The following is a 22,673-nucleotide window of genomic DNA, read 5'->3' on the forward strand; positions in this document are numbered from 1 at the left end:
AACATCTCACGGCACGAGTTGACGACAGCCATGCAGCACCTATATGAAAGTCAGTACTTCCTGGCTTTTCGTTTTCAGACAAGTTGCTAGTGATGACCTCTTCTTATTCCGCTAAGGAAGTGGTCCTGACTCGTCAATGCTCTCGCTTTCTTTTCTAGATTATTATTGCTCCTAGAAGTTCATAGTAATTTAATATCCCAGAGTTCATAAAGAGTCTTGCCACCGCAACATAGATCACAAAAAATATTTTGTTTGATTGGTAGAGCCATAGTTTTCAAGATTTTCTGAAGCGGATATTTTGGGAGAGCTAGGATTCCATAAGTAATAATTTTGTCTCCATCATCTGGTCAGGATAAATTTGTAATAAAAAATCTCTATACTAATGAGGAGCTATAAGGCAAAAATGTCAGAAATGTAGCGTGTCCAAGAAATTATTCTATGCGGATACTGGACAGTCCAAAGGCCAATCAAAATTTACCACATTACTTGATACCCAGCACTGGTACCGAACAAAAAAAATGACGTGACGTATTCTGATTGACCTCCGAATGGCATCCGTTGTTCGCATAGAATAGTTGATCAGCTTGTCGATACGTAAAAACTTATATATAATTTTGCACGACACAATATGCAACTTCTTAGAATTAATATCTCCATATTAGAGAAATCTAGTACATAGGCTATTTAAAAAATTTACAGAATGATTTAGCTAAAATGGCACCTCTAATCAAATAAGCAATGATCTTATATGTGCTAACTGCTAAATTTCACAAACTGAGCAAGGCCTGTGAAGGAAGAGAGGCTTTTAACTTCCCAACCTAAAAAAAAAAGGAGAGCCCAAAATTCAATTTACATGAAGTGCTAAAGGTAAAAATTACAAGTTGATTGCTTGCTTGAAACAAAATATTATCATCAAAATAAAAATAAAAACATTGAAGGAAAAAAAATAATCTAAATAATTAAACACATTACAAAGATCACAGAGTTTTTAAAAAAAATGAAAAACAAATATAGATGTTACAATTTGTTCCTGTAACAACACATTGAACAAGTGAAAATATTCTTCCACCACAGTACTCGTATTAAATTTTATTAAAAGTAGAGGAAAAATAATGCAACAAGAACATATTTGAACAGATTTGAGGCATCTCATCAGACTATACTGGGAGCATCGCCAATCCAGCTGCAAACAGCTCTTGGCCAGCGGGTCCTGATGCAGTCCACCAATGGAGCATGTTGAGAAGGCTCGGCCGCGGCCGCCTGGTTCACTTCACTTGTTCTGTTATCAGAAAGAAACTCTTCCTGGGTCCATCTTGGCGGTACTGAAACACTTAATTTACAGAGCCTTGGCCTCTGCAGAGGGCTCTCACCTCCCATGCCAACGTTGCCATTTAACACAGACTTTGCAATTCCATTAAAATGATACAGATCAAACAATTTCTTCCCCATGGATCCACTTGAATCTTTTAAGCCTCCCAGGCTTTTATCAAGCTCAAGCAATTCCTGCAAAAATTCACTCCAAACTATGAAACCCGAGGAGCAAAGGTTTTCAAGTTTCACAGGTGTGAAATTGATATTGCATTCTCTTAGGACTTGTTGAAATCCTTCAACGCTAATGAAGCCCCCACCACCACTCTGGTCTTGAGCATCGAATGCTCGCCTAATTCGGGATTCGAGCTGTTCGAGCTCGTTTTCTTCTTGCACCGATGGTTCTAAAGCGAAAAGGACGGTGTAGTGCGACTCGCTTCCTACCACCCATATAGGCCATCTTGGGCATTTAAGGTGCCGTCCGACCTTGCAAAAGTTGAGCGATTCGAGTAGAGTGAGGAATCCAACCTCCACGCTTGTGGATATGCCTTTAAGGAACATGCCACCACCAAGATCCATCCTACCATCAAAGACATTTGGAACAGCCAGCCCACAAAGCAGCAGATTCACGATTTCCTAAGAACAAATAGTAGATTAGCATATAAAAAAGATATCTAATAAGACAACTGGATGAATGCATTGAGCTTGAAGAGTGCAAGGCAAAATTTAAGCCATAAGTGTAAGTTTCTTGAATCTCTTTTAGTTGCAGAAATTCAAAATTGAAGTTTAGACATGTAGAGATTAAATTGCAGATCCCAACAAAAGGTGAAAGCAGAAGAGTAACCAGGAACTCCTATTTGGTTGCAAACTTGTTTAAGTTAGATTATCCCATGAAGCCTCATAAAATTACCATTAAAAAAGAATGTTGCAGATTCTTGGCCATTAAAAAAGAAGCATAAAATAACGTATGAGTATATACATGAAATGGTTAGAGTGACTCCAGTGGCAAATAAGATTAGAGAAAGTTACATTAGATGGTTTTGTTGCATAAAACATCAATCTTCCAATTGAGAGTAGATGTATTAGATCCGACCTATATTAAGAAAGGTAGAGGTAGACCTAAAAAGACTTGATTAGAAAGTATTAAAATGACCTTTTTTATTTGACACTTAATATGATACAATAGAGAAAAAATCCATATAGCTGACCTCACATTGTAAGGCTTGTTATTGTTGTTGTTGTAGTATTGCTTGATGAAAATGATTTTGATCCTAATAATCTTCGAGAACATATTTTATACTGATATATATATGTTGTCAGATTTGGGATATTTATAGTGATATAAATGTGGTTAGATTTTAAAACTTTATAGCGAAATATATGTAATCAGATTTTGGCACTTTATAGCAATATAGATGTGTTCAGATTTGAGCACTAGTTGTATTATAGATGTTATTATTATATTCAATTATAACAATGTGTGTATGTTGTGTTTAAACATGTTAAAGGCAACTTTCCATTAAAGGGATGAATTAACACTAGGTCTGCTGAGCATAAGTTCGGTAGCCAAATAGAAGATCCATCTATCTTTGTAGAGGAAATTTCAAAGACCTGGATTCTTTTGGATGATATGACCCAAGATGCATATTTTTCTGCTCATCAAGTTACTAAAATTACCCTTAACATATTTGGAGAAAGGGAAAGTCATTGCGATCAGTCAAATTGAGTTTCTATGTAGAGTAATGGATATGTCCAGTTTGATGATATTTTTGCCTGAGGGTAACACAGTCTAGCTCTGACGGACATTAAATCAGTGCTTATTGGAGAGAGGTTACATCACCTGTTAAAGGCAACACTTTCACGGAATAGTGGGCCATATTTAGGTTCTTTATGTGATTACAAAAAACATACACTTAAAAAGATAAATGCAGAGGTAACAACAACTACCTGTGAGGCATGTCCAAAAGGTGCTGTGACTAGAGGTAGGGAAGGATCATCCCGATCAGCTTGAATGGATTCCTAAATTACAAGGTCAATCGAATTTCAGCAATAGAAAGTTCTCATGTTTGCATTGCATGTTAACAACAACAAAACTGCGGAGAACATAGCATCAAAATATTCTACTAATAGCATAGAAACAAAATTAAAGTAGAGAACTGATTGATCGTAGACTCCATTTAATTAAGAAACTATAAATACATGACTATCAAGAAATAACAGCACAGTCAGGAGAGACTTCATACATACATACATACATACATACAACAACAACATCTAGCCTTTATCCCACTATGTGGGGTCGGCTACATGAATCCTTTTTCTCCATTGTGTCCTATTAAAAGTCAAATTCTCGAAGGACTCAATTCTTGAAGGAGAGACTTCATACATAGATCACACTAAAAGAGAAGAGGTAAACTTCCATGAAGGACTCAATTCTCAATAATTCATTTGCTAATGTTTATAGATATGACACAATATTATCAATGAACTAGGCGGGATTCATGAAAACAACACATCTAGGTAATAATATCTGTCCACAAAAGTTATTTCTGCAAGATTGCACATCATTGTAAAGAAAGAAATACATTGTGAGTTTTCCTATAATCAGTTCAAACAGAGTACTCCGGAACGTGGGTGCAATATGTTGCAGAGGTTCAGAAAAGCTTTCTTTCCAAATAGCAAGATATACGGCTTATGAAAGTATTAAGAAAGCTACTTATCCGATGGAGTAAACTAGATAATACTGCCATCCTTACAACGAGGTCAAATTCATTCCTTCTATGAATTTATGAAGTATTGTGATTTTAGAGCTTGCATCTATGTACTGCATATGATAGATCCTAGTCAAAATCTTCATCTTCATGAACCTTATCCCAACTATTTAGGGTTGGCATTATGAACTCTTATCTTCCATTTATTTCTATGTTGCCTGAAGTGCTAAAAATATTATTCGTAAATCATTTTGTTTAACTTCTATTCATATAATCTTAAGTTAATCCTTTTCCGTTTTAATTCAATAACACTAATTTCAAAAATATTCTTTTCCTTTTAAAAATATTGTAAATTCTCTGAATTTATTTCACAAAATTCACGCTTATATAGCCAATTCTGGACCTATGATGTGATTTGCATTCCTTCATGATCCATGCTGGGCTTTTTGTTTCAAAGGGTTCTTCGGACAGTACTCCATCTGCGGCGTCTCAGATATTACAACTGGCCATTTCTGTTGAACTTACTCCCTAATCAACAATAGCAACACCCAAAATAAGTCCAAATTAGTTCAAACTGCAGGCCATATTATAGTTAAAAGGATGGAACCTAAAAGACCTGATTGTGCTGTCTATTGTGCATCTATAGAGCTTTGAAAAATCAGAAGAAAAGTTCAAAAAGCTAAGAGGAGGAAATAATGTAACATTTAAGGAGCCAATTACTTAAGTTTCTATAAGTATATGGAAGAAAAAAGTAGAAGTTGCACACCAATCCTCGAGAAAGCAGAGCAGAGATCAAGAATAACAAGGCCCCCATACGACTTTGAAACACAGGGAGCTCTGACATAATATCCTGAAAAGCAATGTTGCGCAAATTGTATGTTTTAATTCTCAAAACTTTCTGCAAATCTGAAGCAGATTCAATTGAAAGGCCTTCCAAGTATGCAGTCATCATCTGTTCATGAGCTGTGACAGTATAAGTACAGGAATACCAGCACTACAGTATTGAATATAAGCATAACCGATTGAGTCAAGATTTAACCTCATTATTCTGACGGTCTTCAGATCTTTCACCTGATTGACGACTAGAAACAGTGAGAGTTGCAACCACAGCCCTTTTCAAATTTCCGCATAAAAATAGTATTTCAAGCATACCTAGAACCAATGCCCTATAAAACCAATTTATAATAAGCATTCAGAAAGAGATACAACATAGAAAACAACCAAGACAATCAAAGGAAGGGCTTGAAGGAATAAAAGTTTCAATAACAGAATGTTGATAAATAGTAGAGTACATGTGAGCACTGAAGAATAACAGCATGTTAAAAGTTAATTATTGCCCTTTTAAGCTGTGATAAACACAATAAATGACCCTACATTATACCTAACGGAAATAAGCCTATCTCCATCACTAGATAGACTATTCTAATTGCTTATCTCAATATCTACAAGCACATCACAATTTAATATGCTCTAGTAAGCATGGACATTTTACCATATATCTTCAGACAGCAGCCAGCAAAGAATGAATAGAATAAGATGGGGAGCTGGGGCCTGGGGCTATTCCCATATAATAAAAATCATTTCAGCACATAAACTCCGTCCACATAACATAGTGAATCTGCACCTCGCTATATACTTTTTTGACAACTTAAATAATTAATGCCTTTTCAAAGGGGACTCCATTAGGAAAAATGTCCGCAAAGCTTGCAGCTAAAGTTTTCATTAATGAAAAGTCAGCTGTGGCATACAATCTAATAAAAACACAAAATGAGATAGAGAACTGGCAGGTAAGCTTGCTACATCAAGTATAAGGGGTCCGAAAGTATGGTCTGACAAAAAAACATGGTGACAAAAATGAAATTTACATTTAGTCGTGTTCGTGTCAGATAGTGTCAGCTTGAATAAACAAAAAGATAGCCTCTGGTTCGCAGTAAGGCTGGACCACAAACCAATATCACATCATTTTTTAGTACAACTTGAATACAAACCTTTGACAAGAATTAGCATACATGCACTATAGGAATTCCATCTTTCCATCTGGTTAGACTGCCTAGAACTAAGTGTTACATATTTGTTAATCTAAGTTGTACTTGAGTCACTAATGTCATTGTTGAGTCTGCTGCAGGTCCAATATTTAAGACCTACTTATATATATATAGCCCTATTAAAATGTTTATTTAAAATAACTGAGGAAAATTATTTTAGAAAAGGGGATTATGATTAGTAGGAAAACAGGTATATGACAGATAATTATAGTAGATATGGAATTAATAAGGATATTCTGGAAGATAATGGAGGATCGAGTAGTACTTACTAGATATAAGTGTAGAAACTTTGAGCAATTATGCAAAACAATAGGAATATAGATGAGGATATGACATCTACAATGAAAATTGAGTGGCTAAAGTGGAAAGGGAAATTCAAATTTATCAAAAGTGCACTTCCAAGCACACTTTTGAAGCAAAGAGCATCCACAACACTTCAATCTGCTGTGACAACACACACATGCATCGAGCACTCGACACTTCTAAGTATGAAGTGCCTTGCACATGATTGGTTCAATTTCACATGCCTGATTCAATTTACAGATGGTAGTTTGCTATAAAAAAAATTTAGGGTTCCGGTTTGGGTATTCTTTTTCCACTTAATATCATCATTTTTCCATCTTTCACTTTTGAACAAGTGGACTATTTGATTTATGTTCCTCAACTCTCTATCAGCACTATTTTAGGTTCATGATAAATGACTTCAAAGCTCCTTTTGTAGTTTTGACATTTCTCAATTGTGCTTCATACCTCCTTGCTTATTGCAGTTTTGTTATTAACACGGCATGATCATGCAATGCTTTTCACATGCTTGATTCAATTTAACGATGCTAGTTTGCTCAAATAAAAGGTTTTAGGGTTAAGGTTTAGGTATTCTTTCTCCACATAATATAATCAATTTTCCTAATGTAACCTTTAAACAAGTGGAATATTTGATTTATGTTTCTCAATGCTCTATTGGCACTATTTGATGTTCATGATAAATGGCTTTAATCCTCCTTTTGTTGCTTTGACACTTCTCAATAGTGCTTCGTACCTCTTGCCAATTGCATTTTTGTCACGTGGCATGTTCAATGCTTTTCAGAATTGTTTGAAAATGTTTAAGGGTAGTTTTTTTTAATTTCTTTGTCTAATAATTAAATATTTAAGGTGTAGTTTGTGTTACATAATTTCATAATTATATACTTTCTATTTTTGTTGAATTAATCATAGGGTGCTCAATCCAAAAAAAAGCATTTGTTAGAAATACTTCAGTGCATAAGGAATGATACTTGTTTATGCAAATAATATGACTAGAAATAAGTGCATAAAATCACAAAATGGAGGGGGTTTTCTGAGCTAAGGAGAAATTGATTTATTCCGAGGAGGGGAAACGGAAAAAAGTTGAGGTGTGCAAGAAGGTTCCCAGTAAGGTGAAATAAGACTTGCTTGGTTATCAAGCACAACAAAATGCAACAAAGCATATTAAATATGAGAATGAAGACAACATTAATGATAATCAGGAGCATGAATGGATTGTTTAAGCTCTGGTGTATGGTAATAAAGGCAAAAGTTTGATGGTATCTGGAAAATATAGCACAAGTTCCAAGCATTTTTTAAAATTGCTCGATTCCGACAAAAAATGACTTTATATGTTATATAATATTTTTATGCAATTCCTTATCCCCACATAATGGGACAAAGGCTTGATGTTGTTGTTGTTGTTTTCTCTTGTGATGTTTGGATTTCAATTCTCTATTTCAGGCAATTTATAAGTTGTGACTTTACATTTTGTGCAGTTTTTGTTTTATCTATAATTCTATATGCCAATTTATTACTTCATAATTCAATAAAAAGTTAATATGTCATCCTTTAACATATTATTTGATTATTACATAAAAAATCACTTCTAAACTTTATTTTAACTTTCCGCAATTTTTTAAATTTTGAGGCTTATGCCTCAAAACTCCTTGATGCTTACGCCTTACCTCGCAGACAGAAAACAACTCAATGCCCAATTACACAATTTTAAGTCTTGGTTCCAAGGTACCAAGAAAAGGTTCTCTCAATAATTATTTATCTTCTACCCATATTAAGGAAACTAGAATAGCCAATGTGAGATAGGTTACCATTAAATAAAGCCTTGATAAGGATGCTAGAGAGAGCGCAATCCAATCTATAACAAGATGTTTCTATCAAGCTGGCATCTCTTTCAATATTTGCTGAGCTGGATAGCTTCAAAATGATGACTGAAGATATAGGGCTTCATGAACCAAGTATGAACCCATCCAATCATGAGTTAAAGGATGCTCTTCTCCAAAAAGAGGTTGATGCCACAAAGAAAGAAGCAAAAAAAAAATAAAAGGATTAAAAAGGATTGAAGTCCTAAATCAAATGGATGCACTAATAGGAAGAATCAGTTTTAAATAATTTTGGGAAAACTTAAAATCATTTTCCAAGAATCAATTGCTGCGTTGAAGCATAAAAAGGATGCTTTATTTTTTTTTTTTAAGGATGCAATATTGTTGCATGAGTTGTTGAAGCTTAGGTTGAAAATAATTGAGAGGAAAATATTACAAAACTCATCACAAATAATCATTCAAGTTATAAAAGATAGGAAATAAATTTTCGTATTTAGTTATATAATCAACAATGTAAGTCTTTTCAATTATTTAATAGGTAAATTTCTTATGTAAATGATCTAGCATTTGTATTGAATATTATGCACGTCTCATTGCTTATTAGATTTAATGTTCAAGAATATTTTAAAGATCCAAACTAGTAAAGGAATTTCCAAGAAGGCCATAGAAATCTCTAGGTTTATTTTTAATCATGGATTTGTACTGCGCACGATAAGTCTATAGAAGGAAAAAAAAAGCTTTTAAGTTGTGATACAATTCAATTTGTCATTTCATTTTTTATTTTTCAAGCATTCATAAACAAAAGGAGAATCTGGGGAGAATAATTGCTTATAAAGATTGGAGAAAGTAAATTTTTGCTAAGAAGGTGATGGGAAGAATGGGATACATTTATGAGGCCATGGATAAGGCCAAGTATATGATTGCACATTTTTTCAATGGCAATGAGAGTATTTATAAGTGAACGTCTGACATCATTAATGAAAGATGGAAGAATCAAATGCGAGAATCATTGACAGATGAAACTATCCTAATCCAGAAATCTTCTTTAAAAATAAATCCAAGATCTCAGTAAATGAGAGCAAAATGGACAGTTGATATCTGATAAATAAATTAGTACAAAATGTTGAAGAGAATGATGACATTGATAAGGGGCTACTGAACGTCATTGGCCTCTTTAGAAAGGAAAATGCCATTAGAAATAAGGACAAGAAGTCTCCATAAAAAGTTTGTCATCTTATTTACTCCCAACTAGGGGTATAAGTGAGCCGAGCCGGCTCGAGCTCGACTCGATAACAAGCTCGCGAGGCGAGCATATCGAGCCACAAGCTCGAGCTCGTTTATTGTTCGAGCTTGATGAGGCTTGGCTCGCGAGCCCGGCTCGAAATTATTAAATTTAAATATTTAAAAAATTAATAATAATACCAGCTAAATTCCCACCCGCCCATGCGTGTATTTCAAATCTCAATCAATGGTACTTTTAGGGAGGACCATTATAAGTTATTTATTTCTTCATGTTTTATCAATGGTCATATTTTCATTGAAAAATAATCAATTTAGATTACCAAATTGCTCTTAGTTTGTAAATCAACCCTATAATCTTGATCTTGTATGAAGGTTATATAGAAAATAAATTGTGTCAACATGAAAGGATAATAATCTAATAAGCATATATATGCGCAAATGCGCATGAGTATGTTATCAACATATACATACATACAAAATTATATGACCTGATATAAATTTATCAACAAATATATATATATATATATATATATATATATATATATATATAATCAGGATTAGTTAAATAATATTTTATTAAATTAATGAATTTGCCTTGAATCAATTCAAAATTCAACTCAAAATCGTTCATCTTCTACTAGACTTAAGCTTGCTTGGATTTAAAATCAAAATATTCAACTTTGATTTGAAGCCAACTCGCTCAAATTTGGCTCAATACCACCCTGGTATGAGCACCTAGGAATGATTAGATTTGCAAGAGTTTGCTTAATTTTATGTAGTTTCTATGGTCCATTTCAACTTAAACTAGTTACTGAAAAAAAAAAAAAACTCAAAATAATCCACTGACTATTTGTGAAAGACCAAGATAGACTTAGACAATGCAAAGGGGCCAATTTATTCTCAGGACTCTTTTAACAGGGACCAAAACTATTATGCTATCCAAATTGAATATTAAATTTAGCATAAAACCTATTGTCTCGACGAGGAACTCATGGAGCATGTCATTTTTACTTTTGTTACTACGTTTACCCTAGCCAAGATAGAGAAATAACACGAGCATAAAACAAGTGTATGCTTCCCTCTGTCAGCAAACACGTAGGCTCAGAGGATGCGGGAGAGCAACGATGAAACTTCCCCTCATTGACACCGTACACACGAGATTATCACGTAGCTACCTCGTGTTCAATGAAGCTACCCCTAACAAAAGAGAAAGAGGAGCGGAAGAAGACACCTCCCTCCCCTTAATGGGGCCGAAGAGTGAAGATTCCCTATGAGCAGCAATCAAGATAAAGTGGCTATGCGAAGAGATGTCTAACATTCAAAATAATGATAATAAAAAAATTAAATAACTTTAATATAAAAAATCAACTTGCTTGGCATCCTGCACGATCTCAATCTATTGCCAATTGTACACGAGATTAGGAGCTATACACGAGGAAATAAGGTAAGTAGAAAAATAAATAGAAAAAAAAAATCAATGAAGAAAAAATATATTCCAAAAATACCCCCACTCTAACACCATTAACTCCAATTTCCATTAATTTGGATGGCGGGATAATTTTAGTCCTTGTTTAAAGATTCATGAGACTATATTGCAACTTTTACATAATCTAAGTCTATTTTGGTCCTTCAGAAAGAGTCAAGAGATCATTTGATCATTTTCTTACTGAAAAATTACCATGCTAGGGTTCCTGCAAGGTCCGTATTTGGGATATATTTTTTACATTTACCCATTTAGAGTTGACCATCCAAGCCACAATGTAGTGTTTTTAGCCTAAAAACCTGGATATTTGTATAATTCAATAACCACTTGTTATAAGATTTACACCAATGATCCTATGGCTTAAACTAAAAATAGACCACCGTATCACCACTGATCCTATGGTTCTTGGCCCGTCAGGAATCTGGCTTTGATCTCTCCAAGCCGGATTTTCAGCTCATACAATTAGTATTTAATGTGACATCCAAGATTCAAGTTCTATGAGTTTCATGAAAATAAATCCGCTCATTAAAAGAGTTTTAACTTTCCCACTGCATAGATATATTCTATCTAGGAATTATGCTTTTGGAACTAGGTTAAAATAGAAATAAGCATTTCAGCACAGCAGCAATTCCTGACCGTCCAATGAAAACTTCCAGAAGCATTACAGAATCATATTGCAAAAGTATGAAAAAGGGGACAAGCAAAATTATTCAAAATTTCAGAACCAGAACGATCTACTCAATTACTATAGAGGGAAGCCTTGCCACATTAGATATGCACCTTCCTTTTCCAAGATCAGGATGAAGACCATTTAGGGAAGAGAAAGCTGTCATAAATTAATGTAATTTCCCACATTATTTAACACAAAATTTGAGTATGAAATATAATATTGTGAGTTCTAAAAGAAAATGGCATGTTCCTGACTTCCCAAAGGTAGGTAAAAATTACTTCCATCGTCAAGAGAAGCTTATCATTTCAAAAAGGACAATTCAGAAGATATAATTACATTGACATTGAGAAAATGTAAATCATAGATAAATCACCTTGCCTTCCTATCTTCTGTTATAGATGTAAAATCATTCATTGGAGAGCATGAGCTTTGGCAAAATCCCGTCAAATCTAAACTTTGCAAAGGACTATTGTCTTGACATTTATTCAAATCATCTGGGAAGAACAAAAGATACTTGAGGACAAAGGCCTGCAGAAGTAAAAAAAATGTAGGTAAGATTGGAAGCATAAAAAATTTACATATGCTTCCATTATAGCCAACTAAACCACAAACTAATCATCCGCACTTGAGAAGGCCGAAGATATTTTCTCGCCCAAGGTTTTATTTTATAAGGATCCCAAACAACAGATCCACCTCAATGAAGGAAAACATCATGCAAATTAGTGGGGTGAAAAAAAAAATTAAAAGGCATTTGAACACGTTGTCAAGTAAAAAACTTTTTTCTTAAAATTTGTTCACTAGTTATCTGAATGATCTGATCGACATAGTATTAAAAATTATTAGCACATATTTACCGTAAAATCAAGCCTAAGATCTTCAAAAACTAATGTCAGCTGCAGAAAGTTTAAAATCTGGGAACTTAATTTGGCACATATAAGCTTCCTACAGATTCTGTGAAAATTCGTAATTATCAATGCTAAAGGTACATCTGGAGAGTTCAGTCAACAAGACTGCAAGAAGAGAAGTGATTTCAAATTAAGAAAAAGGCCCTAGCAAAGACGTCAATACCATATGAAAGGAAGCTATCATATAGGAGCTGTTAAAAAAATAGTATGCAACTCTTCTAGTTTTAATTTTTTGGGTAGGGGCAAGGATTTGATTGGGTACTTGCAAGATGAAGGGGGTCTAGGCACAAGTAATATACTAATGTTAGAGCGGTCAAGTATAACAAAGGCGGAGGAGTTCGCCTCCTACGTTGTTCCGCTCTCTATGTGGGGTCCAACATGCAGCATTTAAGTGTGATTAAGGTGGTTTAGGAGGGAAATTTCAAAGGAGGGGGTTGTTTAGAGATTTCATTTAGGATTGTTTGTTTTAGGTATAATGTTTTCCTAGGGTTAGGGCAGGGAGGACTTTTTCTGAATTGAGTTGTTCTTCGCTGTTTTGGGCTCTAGCGCCGTCTAGAAATTTGGGAGAGTCAGATCTTCCTCTCCGATTGAGAATCCATTGTATCTTGTTTGTTTTCTTCCATCTTTAATTAATTAAAAGATTTCTCAAGTGTTTGATCACAAGTTTCTTCTCTAGTACTATTTGCAATTTATTGAAATTCCACTTTCAGCTAAGTATTTCTTCTATCTCTGTAAGTGTTCCAATTGAAATCAAATTTTGTAGAGAAAATGTCATATTTCGAAAAACAATTCTCATCCATCCATGAGAAGAATGATGGAAAATTTTCCATCATGGAGGAGATGTTGAAGAAGTATCTTGAAGGTCAACTCAAAACGGCGTCGTCGGAAATAAGGGAAGCCCTCACCGACCAAGCAAGTGGGGAAAACCCTACTCCAATTAGGCTAAGGGATATCATGAGGCAGAGATTGTGAAGGAAGAAGAGAGAATGCTTCCACTAGAGCATATTCCAAGGGACGAGTCGGGTAAAGGGTATGGGGAGAAGTATTAAGGGGTTGGGCATGAGCGGAGGGATGTTGAATTTGAAAGGAGAAGGGCTAAATTTGAAAGGAGAGGGGTTGGATTTGCTCGAAGGGATGTTAAATTTAAAAGGAGAATGGCTGAATTTGAAAGGCAATGGCTCAATTATGATCGAAGGACTGTCGAATTTGAAAGGAGAGGGGTTGATTATGATCGAAGGAGTGCTAAATTTGAAGGTGGGCTTGTGATGAAAGGTTTGGGTACAAGTGGAGAAGGGATGATTGGCACACTTGGGAGGAACCACCCCCTTGGGGAATGAAAAATTATGGAGGAAACAAGAGTGACGGAGGAGATATGAGGATAACGAAGCTAAAGATGCCTATTTTTGAGGGAGAAGATGCACATGAGTGAATCTATAGGGTGAAAAGACACTTTACCTTCAATAGGTCGATGAAGGAGGAGTTGATGGCAGCCAAAATATGCTTGGAGGTGAAAGCTTTAGCATGGTACCAGTGGAGGGATACAAGGCAACCCATACAGACCTAGAGGGCTGCTTGTTGGAACATTTTTCGTACATGTAAGGGAGGGAACTTCTATAAGCGATTCTTTGCTTTGATGCAAGAGGGAAAAGTGATGAAGTACCGTGAACAATTTGAGTACCTGGCCAATTGACTGGACTGGCTTCGGAGACTATACAGGAGGGGAACTTTATGAAAGGACTCAAAACAAAGATTTGAGCGGCAGTTAGAGTGATAAGGCCTTGTGATTTTGGATAGGCAAGGGAGCTAGCTCAATTAGTGGAGGATCAAAAGCACCTGGAGAGAGGGATGGAAGGTAGCAGCTCAAGAGGTCTGTACAAGATGACCACCGCCTTTTTGGCACACAAGGAATCGACACCGGACACTCATCAGGAGATCCCGAAGGAGAAGACTATTGGAGTAAGACCTAGGGACAACTTCAAGAAGCTCACAATTTCTTTTAGGATTGTTTGTTTTAAGTAGAATGTTTTCCTATGGTTAGGGTAGGGAGTATTTTTTTCTAAATTGAGTTGTTCTTCATTGTTTTGAGCTATAGCGACGTCTAGAGATTTGGGAGAGCTGAATCCTCCTCTCCAATTGAGGATCCATTATATCTTGTTTGTTTTCTTCCGTCTTTTATAAATTAAAAGGTTTCTTAAGTGTTTGACCACAAGTTTCTTCTCTACTACAGTTTGCAATTTGCTGAAATTCGAATTTCAGCCAAGTTTTTCTTCTATTTCTACAAGTGTTTCCCTATCAACTAGCCAGGATCCACTGGATTCATATTGTAGCATGTAATCAAGCTCGATAAAAATGATATAGAGGAAAGTTGGAAGGAAATGAACATTGCATGTTCACGTTGACAAACACATTACCTTAAATGTTATACTAATACTGATTGCAGCTATCTAGAACTGATATTTTCTTCAACTAAAACATTCAACTACAAATAGCCATTTAACAAAACATTAATCTTTTGGCAAGCTCCTTCAAGAACTGACCTAATTAACTGTAGATCGAAGAGGTATGCATGCAAAGGCAGAAACAGGACCAGAACACAGAGAGACATGACAACCAGGTCAACATTAAGAAAATGTCACATGCAAATGGAAGAAAAGCCTTCAGAATACGTAAAATTTACCATATGCATCTTTAAGAAGAGAACTGTTACCTGGATTGTAGCCAGGACGCCACAGGGGCCTCCCTCATGCTGTACCAGACCTATACATGTTTCTGGATCTGAGCTGAACCTATGTCACAAAAAAATCAGATACAAAAAAATGAGAGTTGTTAATAGGAAAAAAAAGTCTTATAAAAAGCAACGCCTTAATAATAAAAGGAATAAGCCAAATAAGACCTTCATTCCTCTACTCAATTTGTAAAGACTCAGGCAAATTTTGCTTGGTTCATTTGATCAGTTCATCTATGGTCAGTACGTTTAATTAATTCTAATAATAAACTTGCACTTATTTCAGGCCTTGGGTGGGGAGTTTTTAAAACATCAAAAAGCATATTTAGAATACATTAGTATAAAAAAGGGTCCAATGAAAATTGAATTGCTCTTCCGGGAAAACACCTTAATTACAAGCAAATTACAATTGATTTAACAGATGGAGTGTTCAAAATTAGACTTTTGGCAATAATATTTATGATTTGTATTTTTTCTTGGTGGCACCACAATGTGATGCAGGTAAATCATAAGAATGTGATGAAACAGGTAACTAAGGTGGGTAAGTCTGACCAAAAAACGGCCATAGTCATCCATAAATGAATAAAAAAAATGTTTTCTCCATCTTTTGCAAAAATGGATACAACAATTTTAAGGATTACGCACCACAAAGACCACTAGCAAGGGCTTGATCAGTTGGGAGACATAGCTCGACCAGACCCCAAAGTAAATAGGACCCTTTTTTCTTAATTAGGCAAAGATCATTCAGTGGCAACCGCAAAACCAGAGAGAGGGGCATAAATGCTTAAGATTTTAGACCTGTACTAATGTACAAGAAGTTGCACAATATACTTCATCCATGGCCATTCATACTTCCAAGCATCTCACAATTGGATCCAATCAACAGCTCAAGCAAATTTGAGCTATTAGCATTCACAAGGAAACCTAAAATCTACCAAAACTGATCAATAATGAGCATGGAACATGGTACGCTACAAATAGGCCATCATTTCATATCTTCTTAGTATTTAGAGTTAATTAAACTAAAATTTTACTTTTATGCATCTTTTTCAAAACTAATTGAACTTTGTCACTTTAGATCAACTTATACTATACTCGTGATTCTAATCAATTTCCTCTTTTGAAGTAGTTTCTTCATCACAGGTTTCTTTTAATAGTTTGTCAAAATAGCATTACTATCTTCACTTCGCATATTCATCGTTACCTAAGATCGTATTATCTTCACTATTAATGCATTTACCTTCATCAAAGTCTTTAGACCGCCTACTCTCCACAACTAATTATATCTCTTATTTTTTACTTCCTTTATACTTAGCCTCCTACATAAATCATAAAAAGCTATAACTCTAGTTTTGTTAACTACCCTCTCAGTAAAAAAAAGATTGAATTGAAATGACTTAAGATACAATTACATAATAAGCAAATGCTACATCTGAAAGGTACAAATGTGGTTCTTTTAAAGGAGAAATTGATTGTGATCCCTAATGTTAGATCAACTTAAAAACATCATGCAAGAAAAGAAAAGTAATTCCCAGCACTAGTTTGAACTACAAACCAGCATGCAATAAAATAAAAAACTAATGAAAGCGATTCCCCTCCCCCATCCCTCTTCTTTAAAACTCTCTAAACACGCATGCCTGTATTTGCTCTTTGCATGAGTATGTGTTGCGTAAGTGTTTTATGCATGTATACTAATCCATTTTAGAGAGAAGAAATCTTGCAAATTGTTTAAAAGCAGTTTATACCAAAATAAGAACATACTTAAACTTTGTAAAAGATACAAATAATAGGGTTGAAAACCCAAATGAAGTTCTATTTCCATTTTCTCAAAATTCTATAACCCTTTGAAGGCCGAAATAGGCCTTCTGCTATATGTAATTTTCTTTTTCCAACAGTCAGTTCCTATCACAATCATTTTTTTAAAAATGGTGTGAATCAAAAATCTCACAGAAGAAAATTAATCAGAGAAGTACCCAAATGGTGAAACTTTAATCTAATTATTGATTAAGTAGAACCTATGATGCACCGACACTTCTCCTCAAAGAGGCGTGCAGTGTCCGACACCGTGTCCGACATGACACTCGTCCGACACTCCTCCGACACGTGTCCAACACACCGAAAACGTGTCCGATTAAAAAAATATTAAAATAAATTGGACACGCGTTCATTTCTCTTTGGCAGTGAAGGTATTTTCATCTCCTCTCTTTTTGCACAATTACAAATCTTTCTCTTGTTGAACCAGAGTTGAAAGTAGTGATATTCAATGATGATGATATTGAAGGCCAAAAACAAACCTCTAAAGCTAATCATAGTAGTTGAAGCTTGAATGCTTGATGTTGTAGTAAGTGATTATTTGCTTATATTTTTGTGGTTGTACTAGATATTTTGTATTAAATATTTTATATTATAAGCTAGACAAGTTATCATGTCATTCATTTATTATTGTTTGTCATTTTTAATATGATATTACATTAATATATATACACTATATAAAAAAATGTATTGCCGTGTCCGCGCCGTACCCGTGTCCTATATTTTCAAAAAAAGCCGTGTCTCGTGTCCGTGTCGTGTCGTGTCTGTGTCGCCGTGTCCGTGTCCGTGCATCATAGAGTAGAACATACAAGAATGATTTGATGACTTATAAAACCATAGAAAGCATATATCAAAAGAATTACTCATAAAACCTCCGCTAGTACAGTATTCAAAATGAATGAGCTAAGCAAATCATCTACCAAAGAAGGCCAATAGGCCAGCGATACCAAAGCAAGCCAGAAGTAGCCATCACTAAGTCTAAGCCAGCCCTTTTGGGACCATCAACGGAAAGATTCTACGTAGATTATTGATGCCAACTTAGAAATGAAGAGCTCTCTTTCCAATACCTTACTCCATTGCCATTCAGTGCAATGCCTTCTACACCATTATATGAAAATTTGACTTGATCAATTTTTTAGATGATTATATCGCAATTAGATATTATTCATCAAATTCATTTTTCCGTGCATTGCATGGACTATCTACTAGTATTAATATTCTAAAATGCATGGGCATCCAAAGGATGTAGCGTTGGATACATCATTTGGTTTATCTTATTTAAAAAGATGTTAAGAATTGATGGTAGATACATTCTATATTTTTTTCAATAATTTTCAAAGTCACCACAAATAATGTATGACATGCTAACATGTCATATTGAATGCTATAGTAGGATTATTACTATCTACTCAAATGTATTTTAAGTGCATATATATGCATGAACCAAACATGCATTTACAAACTCATGTACGCGCACATGAATCAGTGAATATGGTATTTTTCATCTCAAAAAATATCCATATCCAAGTGCTTAAGACTTGGAATAATCCCATATCCATATAATATCCTACTTTCCTATATCATACTTGTCCATAACAACAAATTAGTTTAAGGCATATGAGAATAGTCCATGCTTAGATGAGCAAACAAATAGTCTTCAAAATGATGACTCTTTGCTTTAAAAAAAAAAACCAATACACGCTCAGTCACTCATGGTACATTCATGCACTAATTTGAAGCTTTATTTAAATTAGAACTTTCTTTAATAATCAAATAATCCACATTTTATACATAATCAATATGTTGTTTTTTACTCAATTTCCTATTGACTCAGTTTCCTCGCTGGTGAAAACTTTGCAATTTATGAAAATGAAAGTAGGAGAAGCTTTAATATGCATGAATGTCACTGATAGCAAAAAATTCCATAAATGAATGGCATGTAAATACATCTAAGGTGAAAATCTAGGATAGGAATACAAACACCTAGGTCCATATTTGTCTACAAAGGATGGCACAAAGTTCCATGTAGAGTCATAGCACATAATCAATGGCGCGACGCATGTCATTTTAAACATGGCTCACAATATTAAATAAATATAAATAAAAATATATATTATTAAGAAATACTATTAAATTGAAAGATAAACTATTAATAAAACAACCAAAATGATACCTTAAGTTCAAGTAATAAATACCTCAATCATTTAAAATTCAAATTATCATAATCATTTTTTCAAGTCTATTTATTCTTTAAGAAATGCAAGAATTCAGGACAACTAAGCTCAATTGAATAAATATTAACATAAACTATAATTTTAAATTCAAAACCTAAGAAAATGGCAAGTGCTATTTTCGTCTTGTGTCATGCGTTATTGCTCATAAATGTTGCAAATATCGCATGCTATTTTGAACTAGTGCGCCACAACAAGCAAATAACATCGTAAGTGCGCCACTCCTCTCTATGCGTCATGACACGCACCATTTTGTGCCATTGACATACATGCCTAGGTCAAACAAGGAGATGGATTCTAACTAGAAATCACCTTCTCACCAATCTAATTGCTCAATTATATTTCCAACTCCATCCATTTTGGAATCATATTGACAAACAACCCAATTTTTGACCTAAAATGGTCTAACAAGGAGTTCGATTCTGACTGGAAATCAATAAAATAAAAATCCACTTAGAAATTATATTGGCATACTCAACCCAATTTTCAGCCTAACTAGATCACACATCACACACACACAAACCAAGGTCTAACAAGGAGATGGATTATGACTAGAAATCACATTCTCAAATCTAATTACATCATCAATTTGAACTCCATCAATTTTCAAAACAAATTGGTGGATTCAACCCAACATTAAACCTAAATTGATCACACACACTAGCACTATGGAATCATACTGGCGGACTCAACCAAACTTTTGACCTAACTTGACCACGCAATCAAACACAAGATAGAGTTCATCAAATATCTCTCCATTATACGCTTATTTTAACCTCAAGATCTTCATTGCAATATAGAACCATTAAATTTATTGACCTGGCCTCTATTTAAAACCATACATATAAAACTAAAATTTTAATAACCTCTTACTCATTGATCAAATATCCCATAAAAATAGCCATAAATACAATTGTTCAAGTGATATATGAAATAGTCTCCTTATGAAAGATATTTCAAAAACTAAAACCATTGGATTTTCTCCAATAATCCATAGCACCTAGTGTATCCAATTCCATGTCATCCAAAATTGTCAAATAACCCACATTTTTTGCATATTATATATAAAATTCATTTCGAAAATTTTCAACTCATTCCATAAAGAAGCAAGCAATCTAACACTTAAAAACCTTTATATGCAAGGATTTTAAATGTGGGGGCTCATTCACATGGTATCGACCATGCACTGGATATATGAAACATCTTTCTTATTATTTTTCTTTACACCTGATTCCAATAGTCAGGTAATTTTTTATATCACTGAAACCTAAAAAATAAATCTAAATAGAACCCCCCCCCCCAAAACCACCACTATTTCAACCATACACCCAATTTCATTCCTCCCAACCCCTTTAATGTAACCTGCCATTCATTTACATATTTTTGTTCAATTAGCAGTGTATTCCCATATTATGTCCATGCCTCATAGAAAATGCAAAAGGCTATAAAAAGGAACAGTAAAAAGTTCCTCCATCTGACTCTTCAGATCATAATCTTCCAACACATGAATTAGAAAACAACATGCAGTAGCATGCGTAATTTGACTTAGAAGAAGAAATTGCGTGTTGTGACCATGAACCCATCCTGATTGCACGAGAATGGAGGATGGTCAAGGAATAATATGGTAGGACAGCATCACTACCTGCACCAACTACGATAGGATTGATTAAATTTGTTAATTTCAAGCCGATTTGATAAAGCTTATCAAACACAATGCGTCTTCAACTACAAAGTAAAATATCATGGAACCCCTAGAGATAATGAAAAAGATTGAAGTGATAACCTTGAGCATTGCTTATATACTTTATTAACACTGAATTTTCATACATCAAAGTCAATGAAACTTCACAGACTAATCAAGCCATGTAAATGTTCATGGCTAAAACTTCAAAAAAGTAAACGGAATCCCCAATCCAAGAAACCAGTAATTGAGGTATTCAAACAAGTAAAACCAAAGAATGCTAGACAAAATAAATTTGTTAGCCCAAGCAGCTCACCTAATTCCTTGATTACACCACTGGGCGAGTATATTTTTTGACACGTCACTTCCAAACACCATGGAGAAGAGCAGATCAGCATCAGCAAGTGAAAGCTCCACTCTAGCATCCAACTCCGTGAGCCCAAGCCCTTCAACCCTTCCATCTGGTAACCCCGAAGCCACTTCTTCCATAGGCACGGATGAACCGGCAGAGGTGGCGACGCTCTTCTCCACGACCTCTTCAATAGCGCTCACCGGACGCACCGGGATGACGCGCTTGTTTTCTGCCGCCTTCATTCTCTTCTCCGCAGCTGAAGCAAGAAGTTCCCTCTGCAATCGCCTAGCCTCCACTGACTCTTCCGCGCTGTCCCGTGGTTTGCTCCTCTTCGCCTCTGGAGGAGACCCATGGAGGCTCATGCGCAAAGCCATCTGCAGCTCCTCGTCCTCTCTATCCGCCATTGAAGGCAAACCGAAGTTACCAGAGCCCCGGATCGGAGGATGAGCTCTTGCCGACAGATATATCGGTTTTCAATCAAAAAAATGGATTTGAGTGCGGAAAATAGTTTGCATGCCTGGACATGACATAATTTTAATCTTTTATACAAGAAAAAGAATTCAACGAGTGCTAAATCTGGAAACCCTAAGAAAGGGACTCGGCATCTCCGAAATGGAGAGCCGTACGAAGAGGAGAGCAGGTCGAAGGTCTCGAGATGCTAAAAAATACAGAAAAAAAAAAAGAAGGGTTTGCGACTTGTGAGAGCGGCGTCGGGGGTCGCCTCTGGTCCTCTGCAAAGTCTTATTTGCTAATAGCCTAAGGCTAATATAACCTCGGAGTTTGCTTTAAATTATTATAATATAAATGGGAAATTTGTAAAAAGAAAGAAAAAACTTTAAAAATAGGTATTAATTGTTAGAAAAAATTAACATTTTAAAATTTATAAATATTTGTCTTTTAATCTAAAATAGATTATCTTCTTATGCTTCTACGCATTGCATCATAATATTTTAATTTATGTTTTATTCAATTCCAACCATTGTCAAATATTATTATGAGAGATATTTGATATTTATTTTGTTAATAATTATGCGAAATATTTTAGTAAGCTACCATATAAAATAAAAAATGAGTAAGAGGATCAATGGTCTAAAAATATTTTTTTTTCTTTTGAAAAATATTTAAGCTATTAAGAGTTTTAAACAACAAAGTCAACTTGTTGGATCGGCCCTATTCGACTGCCAGCTTGATTTGTTGTGATTACTTGGGCCTTTTGTTTCACTTATCAAGAAGCCTGAGCTCACATTTCAATTGACAATATTTGAATGAGTTCATAGTAGTATCATAAGTTATGTTATTTAATCAGTGGCACTAATATTTATTATATAGTTGTTCTAAACATTGGGTATGATAACAAAGAATTAAAAAAATAAGTGATTTATGGTTCA

At 34.8% G+C, this 22,673-nt stretch overlaps 1 protein-coding gene across 1 annotated transcript; it reads right to left on the minus strand.

Annotated features, from left to right (window-relative positions):
• Positions 1-932: 932 nt before the first annotated feature.
• On the minus strand, positions 933-22,010 carry LOC110105752 (ubiquitin carboxyl-terminal hydrolase MINDY-3). The gene is made up of 7 exons (XM_020835363.2): positions 21,250-22,010; positions 15,192-15,270; positions 11,953-12,107; positions 5,059-5,185; positions 4,786-4,971; positions 3,256-3,327; positions 933-1,944 (listed from the first exon to the last, which is right to left on the minus strand). The coding sequence occupies exons 1-7, from the start codon at positions 21,687-21,689 to the stop codon at positions 1,153-1,155; spliced, it is 1,851 nt and encodes a 616-aa protein (XP_020691022.1). The 5' UTR covers positions 21,690-22,010; the 3' UTR covers positions 933-1,152.
• Between the last annotated feature and the right edge of the window lie 663 nt (positions 22,011-22,673).

The sequence above is a fragment of the Dendrobium catenatum genome, unplaced genomic scaffold (genome assembly GCF_001605985.2).
Source record: "Dendrobium catenatum unplaced genomic scaffold, ASM160598v2 fragScaff_scaffold_215, whole genome shotgun sequence".
In the NCBI taxonomy this organism is placed as follows: Eukaryota; Viridiplantae; Streptophyta; class Magnoliopsida; order Asparagales; family Orchidaceae; genus Dendrobium; species Dendrobium catenatum.